The following is a 9763-nucleotide window of genomic DNA, read 5'->3' as shown; positions in this document are numbered from 1 at the left end:
TAAGCAATCGTGACCCATCCCTATCTGATGAAGGGAAGGGGAACCAAACTTTGGTCAGGAACGACCTTAATGATGTCCAATTAACTTTGAGGGAAGACCTCATAAGTTTGCAAAGATCTGGAGTTATGCACTAAGGATCCTAGAAAACGCCTTATATAGACAACGAAAGCATTTCATTCCATAAAATATACTTACATACTCTTTTATTACAACATTCTATATAGACAATACGTTAAAATAAAAGATCCTCGACAGGTCTTCTTCCGCAGAGAGATGACCTTCCCATCCTGGACTACTTGATTCGACAAAATTTTGTCCCTGAAGATAGTCGAAGGACGGTGGAAGTGCTCAATTTGCTATAAAGCATTCTCAAACGACCCAAAAGGCTCTAGTTCTCTTTGAGCATATGATAAACTATCCCAAACAAAAGTCATAGCCTAATCCTTCTTCTTCACGGTCTTCATCAGATAAATCATCTTATCAGAGAGAAAACCAATGAAATTTAAACGAAGCAAAGCATTCTCACATAAGTCACCTAATATTAAATATATTAATATTTATGTAGAGTCAGAATATGACTTTTATTTCTTTTTATTATAGAAACATGGTTTATAAATATTATAATAAAAGTTGATATTTTAAAGGAGAATTAAAATAAAAAGAAAAAAATTTAAATAGAGGATTAAAAATTTATTTAAACCTTTAAATAAATTTAACAGCTATATCAATTAAATCTCATGTTAATATTTATGCATAGTCAGAATATGATTTTTATTTATTTATTATAGAAACTTGGTCATTTATAAAACTATGTAGCTAATGTTATTGTTGTCGTTGGAATATGACTTTTTTACACAAACATTCAATCAAATTAGGCTTGTTATAAATTTTTTTTATATAAACATTTCAAAAAAATTACTCTGATATCACTTTTTTAGATTAATATCTCAATGAATATTTATTTGTTTTGATTTAATTGAATGCATGTGTAGAAATAATTTACACCATAATCGTAAGTGCATAGATGTTAATGTTGTATCTATATATTTGCAGATAATCTCATTATAGAACAGAGAAATGATACGAAAGTAGGGAGTAAAACAGCCGAAGATTCTCCTTTTATACATAGTTAGACATGCCTATTTTACAATTTTTCAGCCTCCAACATGGCACTTTATTCCCTCAAATATATATTCACAGCAATTTTCATGCTCTAAGTACATCTTTTCCCATTTCAACCAATTACATAACCCATTGAGTAGTTGTTACCTTAGTCAAACATCACCCAGTTTATTTCTAACAGTCTCTTTCCTGAGTTACAACAGTTATAACTTCTGATAACCAATTTATTTCAACGGCGGCAATCAAATGCGATATAACTCTAGCAATCTTTATCCATATCACCCTTTTGATAGTCGAATCATCACAACCATTACACTGCCAGATACGGAGTCTGTCCCATTGTTGCATCAAAATCTATCATATTCATATCCTCCTCTATCTCAGACAATTAGCAACCCTTCAAAAAAATTCATCACAAAGCATCCTCTAAAGAGTTCACCTTCATAACCTGGAGCGACCGACACGTTTAATTCCTCTGAAAGTCGAATTCCTAGACACTGAAGCACGCGTCCTCCCATTTAGATTCCCGCAAAACATCACATCCCAACCTTCAACATTCTTAGGAACACAAACGTCGAAAAGAAATTGCCCAAGGACACTGTGAGCGCTGATGCTTGGGAAGCTGGGAACACAGGCAGGTTCTTCTTTCTGTTCGTCGCGTGGAATCCCAGATTCTCTGTCGTTGTTAGTATGTTCTGCTGAACTAGGCAAAAAGAAGTGGTCACTTGGCCCCACTGCAACTCTTCTAAAGCTCTCATTTGAATTAGTTGCAACTTTCTGCAGATCACAGATTAACTCGGATATCTCGTCGTGCGTACCATCGATACCAGTTCTTTCTCGTTCAAGTATCACTTTTCGTGAATATGTTGACATGGCCTTCTCCAATAAATGGCTCACAGCAGCTCTGTATTGGATTGGATGATGTTTGTAATGAGCTGAATCAAATAATAATAACTATTATAACTCGTTTGTTAAACTCGTTCAAGCTTGCGAGAACATAATTAACATGGATCTCAGACTAACCAACATGAGAGGAGTTTCTCAGATTTACAAGATTGACATCACCGTTGAGATAGCGTAGTCGTTGGGCAAAATCACAGATGCTTTGATATCTCACAAGGTCATCATTCTCCGAACATAAAATGAGAAACGGAGCTCCTAAATTCTAAAGACAGCAATGAAATTATATTCAATTTACAAAAATAAAAAAAATAAAAAAAATGCTAAACATTCGAGATGGTCATAGATAGATGTACTTACAACAGAAGAATATAAAGCCTGCCAGTGTTCAGCTGATTGGGATTCAAATCGAGTCAAGTATAAAGCATCTAAACCAGATGCAACAGACTTTGCTACCAAAGAAACAAGCTTTGATGGTCCGGGCACTTTTGCAATCGAAGGGTGTAGAGAAAAACGGAAGCCAAAGTCACTTGTAACATCTAGTGGCCCAGAATCATATATATGTCCGGAAACACAGTTCCTAAACAATTGACAGTCTCGCTGGGAAATAATAAATCAATCAAGTTTCACGATGACCACAGGTAGAGAGCATCATTATCATTCAGAGAAGAAAGTAAGGTTTCAAAGAAGATGGAATTCATACATTTTTAAAAACTAAAAACAGATAAGTGCATTACCAAATTGAGTGGAGCTGGACATCTTCCTTCACTAAGCTGCATTTTTGTACAAAAAGCGATTATCGTTACCATTTCTCCTCTAAAAGGACATACAAAACTTAATATAATATTCTTAATACAAAAGATAAAAATTGGATGCCTGAAATTACCTGAAATAATTTGTACATACATGCTTTTGATCCAGCAGAAAAAGAAGCAAACACAACAGGACATGGCCTAGTCCTTAGCACCTGCATAACCCAAAGCAAACCTATGAATGCGACACAAATAAGAAATGGTACCCGAAGATTTAGGGTCACAAAATAAATGTCTATAAAGTGACATGTAAGAGTATTGATATAAATCTTAGCATGTTTTGCAGTTTTTAAAACTAACCTCGATAAGTTCATCAAAAACATAAAATGCCAATGGCACGGCGCTTTCCTTATTGAATCTGGATGAAAACAAAATTGAGATATAAAAACTCCATCAGTATTATACGCCCAACCAATAAGTTCAGGTGAGTACAAATTTAATAAGGTGTGATTAGTAGGTATTTAGGTGGTTATGATATGAGAATGCCTATGTTTTCGACAGAAACGGATTTTGGACAATACAACACCAACTCACATATGAGTGTACTTAATATATTGTTGCTGGATGCTCAACTCTCTTTCTGTCATATTCATTTACAGCAAACTTGTTTTTGCTTGAAGTAAACTATACTAAGCTTTCCCACATAGCACTTCAACCAGAAAAGAAAGCAACCAAACAAAGGTAATAAGTTGAAAAATCTATATTCAGACTAGTCTCTTATATTTCCATGCACATCAAAATGAATCACAAACTTCCCGTAACTTTTCCAGTTGAACCCATGGCTGTCTTACAAGATTCAATGTCATATTTTGGCATGAATTAAATGTGTAAAGAAACAATGTAAATCTCTGCAAGACACCCATATTCTTAATTTCCCAAATCAGTATAAACTACATATACATTACTAGCCCAACCAATCTCTGAACTAACTTTCTTATTCTATGCTCGGCACATGGCTGCCTGTTCAACATGACAAAGCAGGCCAGCACATAATTTCTACTTTCTACCAACTTTTTATCTATTAATCAGTGTTGTTGAAGGCAGAGAGCCAAAATCCCACCATACAGTCCGCTTTGCGGTGCCTTTATAGCAGAGTATGGCGGAAAAACACGCAATATCAGACAATATACCATTGCAGCGAGCCCAAAAACCGCCATGTATATCCACCATAGCACCGCCATGGCAGATATTTGATCACACTCCTATTAATTTCAACAATTTCACTTCTCTTCTTTGTAATTCAAAGCCAGACAACTAATGGATGAAAAAAAAAACCTTATTCTAAGAAAAGCCCCAACATAAGATCACTAGTTTGGCCTAAATAGCATTGTCCTACTTTCACATGCAAAACAACATTCAAGGAATTCTTTTGTTGCTATAATCATTCCACATAATTAGGCAAACACAACATGCAATTCATAATAGCTCTCCTCTCACAAGCTTAAGGCCAAGTAAAACCAATAGAGCAGGGAAACACTACACCTACTGATACATCGACACCGATAATAATTTAAAAAACATAAAATCACAAGTATGGATCGTTTCAGACACCTGACACACCTTATTTTTGTTTAAAGTGTACAAGAAAGCTCTAATTTTTAGAAAGCTCCATCCACAAGTAACACCAAACCCCCTCAATCTAGCGATTTGTTAATCCACAAATTCCATCCATGACAAATCAATCAAGTTAACAAGTAACAATCAAGGGGATAAACACTTACGCGGATAGATAATGAGCATAACAAACAAGGGAATTCCAACCTAAAGAGGAGTAAAGGTCAACGAATTCCCTTAAAAGGATTTGTGGAACTGAAACCCAAGCAAAGATTACAACTATTCCTTTGAAATCGGTGTCATGCTTTCTTCCCCAATATATATCACCGCCTCTGATGGAACAACCACCACCTTCTCCTTCAGCTCCTCCCATAGCTGAGATGAGTTTGAGCTCTGAAATTCACAATTTTGCAACTTTTTTGATGGTTGATTATAATACAAACAAAGATGAGTTTGAAATTGAAACAAAGATGGTGTTTTTGTTGAGTTAATAATATTTCGATATTAATTGAATTATTATGAGTAATAAAGAGAATAATAGTAGGAATAAGAATGAATCAATGGTGGATGTGGATAGTGGATATTCTAATAGGGTACTTAGATTTTAGGGTTCTGATAAAATGTGAAATGAGAAATTATTTGGATTTGGATTGATTTGAATTTCAAGGTGATGGAAGATTGAAGCTTCAACTTCATTATTGAAGATGACCGACCCCACATCTCAATCTCATGAGGCTTTCTCTTTCCGCGTCAGCTTCTAACTTCTAATACCAATATATTACAACTCTCTCAATTTATAATCATTGTTTGAGAAAGAAAATTATCTATATAGACACTACATAGGATTTGTTTGAAAGTTTGGAGAAGAGGGTATAAAGAATTTTTTAATATTTTATAAAAAATAAATTTGTAGAATAATAAATTAATATTTATTATTAATATATTTTTAATTTTTAAAATACTATAATAACAAAATTATATTTAAATAATTTATTTAACCTTTTAAAATTCTCTTTCAATACAAATTTTTATATTAAAATATTTTTTTTTTTGCAAAAATTTATCGAAACATAACTTATTTTACATTTCACTCATTTTAGTTAGAATCAATTTGTTACTCAAAATTATGTTTTTCAATGTATAATTAAATATTTGCTATGATAATAAGCTTAAATTATAAATAATAAATTTATATTATACTTATAAAAAAATTGTAATAATTTGGAGTATCACTTTGTGTTTTTTTAAAAATAAATAATGGGAGAAGATGTAAAAGAAATATTAATTAACAATTTTTTTGATAAATTCAAACTATATAAAAAATGGAAAATGTATAAATAATGGGAGATTTGACCTGATAAAAAAAAGAAAATAAAAGAAACAAACAATAAATAAAAAGTTGAGGGAAAATACTCGATCAACAAAAAGTAGCAATAAAACTAAAGAAAATAAAAATGCAATAAGTTATGGTGACCTTTTAGAACCAATTCTTTTTTATAATCAACTTTTGATCGAGTATTATATAACTCAATTTGTAGGATTTTTTTAGAAGAATTTCTTTTTTGATACATAAATCACTTCTTTAAAAGGATTGCCCTATATGGTAGAGTTATTTAACATTTTTTATCATCGCTTATTTCAAAAAACATCACACTATCTCCTTTTTACAAGGTATGTTTGGATTGGTGGTATGTGATGAAATGGAATGGAGTGAAGTAGTAACTAATGAGATTCTATTGTTTGTAATTGCAAATAATGGATGAAATGAAATGAAACATGATGAAATCCATTCCATCCAATTCCATATAAATCTCTATTTTTTGTTCCATCCAATTTGGGGTATATGGGATGGAATGAGACATTTTTAATAAAATAACCAAACAATCGAATGAAAACTATATTCCATTCCGCTCCACTCCGTTCCGCTCCGTCATGTTTCATTCTGCTCTGCTCCGTTATGTTCCATCAATCCAAACATAGTCCAAAGGTAATATTATAACGTCTGGGTTAACCATTTGATATCCCTTTGCTCCCTCTAAACCAACTTGCATTTGCATCATCATCTCAGTAGCATCACCTATAAAAATAACTTTTTGGTTTCCATGATCTCGTTTTTCTGCAATCTTATATCATTAAGTTACTTTGGAGATTGCGGAGAATCAATAGCACGTGTTTGTTGTTCCTCTATATGTTGGTTGTCTTGAAATTTGTCGAATCCATAAATAAAATATCTTTAACATGTAATAGAATTCTTTGAGAATCAATGCACCTCAGAAATGATTTATAATTCCCTAAATTCTTGATCTCCTACCTCATAAAGTCATATTTCTCAACTTCTTGATATAAATTTATTAAAAGTAATTCATATTCAAAAGTAGTGTCTGAATCAGAAGCAAAAGTTTCTGAGGTTGTTGTTCCAGAAGTATGTTTTACCTTTTGGGTTTTTAGATTAGTTTTGTTAAGCTTAACCTAGCTAGTGCATATTAGCATTTTACCTACATGACATTTTTGTTTATGTATATAAACTAAACGTGTAACAAAATTTCATAATGTAAAGTGAATAGAGTATCTCTCTTAAAAGTTAGTTAGATATATTTTATCTCTCTTTTCTCTTCATCTTCATCATCTTCATCTTCAATCTTGTGCACCAAAAATTGGTATCTAGAGCTCCGATTCGATTCACGGGGAAACACGAGTGTACAATGAGACGCGTGTGGTTGATTTTGTTTCTTGAGTTCATATTGAATTTACGATCGAACTCATAACAAAATCGTATTTCTTGATTTTGCGGGATTGGGAAACACCAGTGTTTAGTGAGATCTGTGTGGGTTTCAGTGCACAAAATTGAAGATGAGCAGAAATGGTAGCTTGAATACAAAGCTTCCAGCGTTCGATGGAAACAATTGGAATTGGTGGTCGATTCAAATGCGTGTGTTGTTTGGCGCTTAAGACATTCTTGATCTCGTCAACGACAGTTATGTTCCAGATGCGAAGAAAGCACGGAGACACGTGCAAAGAGAAACGAGGAAGAAAAATCAAAAGATGTTGTTCTATATCCATCAGTGTGTGAATGCGAACGTGTTTGAGAAAATCGTTGATTAGACAACGACGAAGGCTGCGTGGGACACACTGCTACAATGCTACAATGATGATGCATTAGTGAAGAAGGTGAAGCTTAAGTATCTATGTAAATAGTATGAGAATCTCAACATGAATGACAATGAGAAGATACCTGATTATATTTCTAGAATGATTCTGATCACCAATGAGATGAAATCTTGTGGAGAAACTCTGTCAGAACAAGTAATCATTGAGAATGTATTGAGATCTCTTACTCCTCAATTTGATTGCATTGTGTAGCAATTAAACATTCTAAAGACTTCAACACCGTGAGAATTGAAGAGTTGTAGAGTAGTCTAGAGACACAAGAGTTGCGTATGATTGAGAGAACATCTGAAAGAGAGGTAGAGCAGGCTATGAAGGCGTCTTCTGTGAAGAAGAGTCATAAGCAGTCTTGGTCAGAAGCCAAAAAGAGAGATGGTAGTGGTTTTCAGAAGTCATAAACCTTCAATTATGATGAGAAGAAACATCGGAAGGGAAAGGAGAAGTTTGATAAGAAGAAGGTTCAATGCTATTGTTGTAAGAAGTTTGGCCACTTTGTTACTGACTGTTGGTCAAACAAGAAAAGGAAATCAGAAGAAGCAAACATAGTCAGAGGAGATTCTGATGATGAACCCGTGTTATTGATGGCTTCTGAATCTGATAGTGCATATTTTGTAGACTGGTGGTATATCGACACTGGCTGCTCAAATCACCCAGCTGTAAACAAATAATGGCTGGTTAATTTTGACTCTAGAAAGAGGATAAAGATCAGATGTGTTGATGATAAATACCTCAACGCTGAAGCTATGGGAAATGTCAAAGTCAAGGTGAAGAATGGTAAAAATGTTCTGATCAAGGATGTTTGGTATGTTCCTGGCATGAAGAGTAATCTGATGAGTTTAGGTCAGCTCATTGAGAAAGGTTTCTCAGTTACTATGAAGAAAAACCTCTTGAAGTTGTATGATTTTAATCAGAAGATGATTATGCAATCGGAGCAGAGAAGCAATAGAACATTCAAGGTGAATATGGAGACAGCTGAAACTAAATGCCTTAGTGCAGAAGGCACTGAAGGTGAAAGTGAGTTGTGGCACAAGAGATTGGGGCATCTTAATTTCAGAAGCTTAATGCATCTGAATTCTAAGAAGCTTGTATATGGCATTCTCAAGATTGTGAAGCCTGAGAAGTCATGTGAGATATACATGACAAGCAAGCAACCTAGATTGCCATTTACATCAGAAGTCTCCCCAAGAGAAAAGCATGCTTTAGAAGTAGTACATTTTGATGTTTGTGGACCATTTGAAGTACCTTCACTTGGAGGAAACAAATATTTTGTGTCGTTTGTGGATAAGTTCACAAGAATGACATGGGTAGGACTCATCAAGTTTAAGAATGAGGTGTTTGCTGAGTTTCAGAAGTTCAAGGTGAAGAATGAAAAACAAAGTGGTCAGAAGTTGAAAGTTCTCATAGTTGATGATAGAGGTGAGTATAACTCTACAAAGTTTAGAAAGTTATATGAGGAGAATGGAATTTAGCATGAGGTGACTTCTCATACACTCCTCAACACAATGGTCTTGCTGAAATAAGAAACCGAACTTTGCTTGATATAACAAGGAATATGCTGAAGGAGAAGAAGTTGCCTCGCACCTTGTGGGGAGAAGTTGTTGCCTCGCACCTTGTGGGGAGAAGTTGTTGCCACTAAAGCATATGTGCTCAACAGGTGTCTATTAAAGAAGCTGAAGGAAATTTTTCCTTTTGAGAAATGGATTGGTGATAAGCAAAGTGTGAGTCATTTCAGGGTATTTGGTTCAGTTTGTTACAAACATGTTCCAGGTGCTACTAGAAAGAAGCTAGATGATAGAAACAAAGTAATGTTGCTAATTGGGTACCACAATACAGGTGCGTAAGCTTTATTGTCCATCCACTAATAAGGTTGAAGTTAACAGAGATGTCAATGTCAAAGAGTCAGAAGCATGGGATTGGACTAAGTCTCAATCTAACTCTGGTGAGTTAACTTCTAAAGATACTTTGGAAGCTGAAGGTTCTGAAGATGAGTCAGAATCAGAAAATGATTCTGAAGGTGACTCTAAAGGCGAGTCTGACTCTGAAGGTGAATCTGTTTATGATCCATATTCTGATCATGATCCAGACTCTAGTGGTCATGACTCTATAGGAGGTCAAACTTCTGAAGATGGAACTTCTGAAGGTGGTCCAACTTCTGGAGGTGGTAAAGCATATGATATTGTTCCAGCATCTGAAGAAGATTCTGAACAAAT

The 9763-nt window shown here is 34.3% G+C and overlaps 1 protein-coding gene across 1 annotated transcript; it reads right to left on the bottom strand.

Annotated features, from left to right (window-relative positions):
* Nucleotides 1–1089: 1089 nt before the first annotated feature.
* On the bottom strand, nucleotides 1090–5159 carry LOC127101337 (uncharacterized). The gene is made up of 7 exons (XM_051038720.1): nucleotides 4556–5159; nucleotides 3135–3192; nucleotides 2909–2989; nucleotides 2760–2795; nucleotides 2383–2622; nucleotides 2146–2287; nucleotides 1090–2057 (listed from the first exon to the last, which is right to left on the bottom strand). Exons 1-7 carry the CDS (start codon nucleotides 4759–4761, stop codon nucleotides 1564–1566), a joined length of 1257 nt encoding a protein of 418 aa, XP_050894677.1. The 5' UTR covers nucleotides 4762–5159; the 3' UTR covers nucleotides 1090–1563.
* Between the last annotated feature and the right edge of the window lie 4604 nt (nucleotides 5160–9763).

The sequence above is a fragment of the Lathyrus oleraceus genome, chromosome 7 (assembly GCF_024323335.1).
Source record: "Lathyrus oleraceus cultivar Zhongwan6 chromosome 7, CAAS_Psat_ZW6_1.0, whole genome shotgun sequence".
Taxonomy (NCBI): domain Eukaryota; kingdom Viridiplantae; phylum Streptophyta; class Magnoliopsida; order Fabales; family Fabaceae; genus Lathyrus; species Lathyrus oleraceus.
This window is presented reverse-complemented; position numbering and strand designations above follow the sequence as displayed.

Bases quoted from the DNA above. Each gene is read 5' to 3' on its own strand.
- LOC127101337 (XM_051038720.1), bottom strand. From the start codon at position 4,761: ATGGGAGGAGCTGAAGGAGAAGGTGGTGGTTGTTCCATCAGAGGCGGT. The intron at 2,990-3,134 runs GTTAGTTTTAAA...TGGGTTATGCAG, and splicing joins TTTTTGATGAACTTATCGAG to GTGCTAAGGACTAGGCCATG. The intron at 2,796-2,908 runs GTAATTTCAGGC...ACAAAAATGCAG, and splicing joins GTATGTACAAATTATTTCAG to CTTAGTGAAGGAAGATGTCC.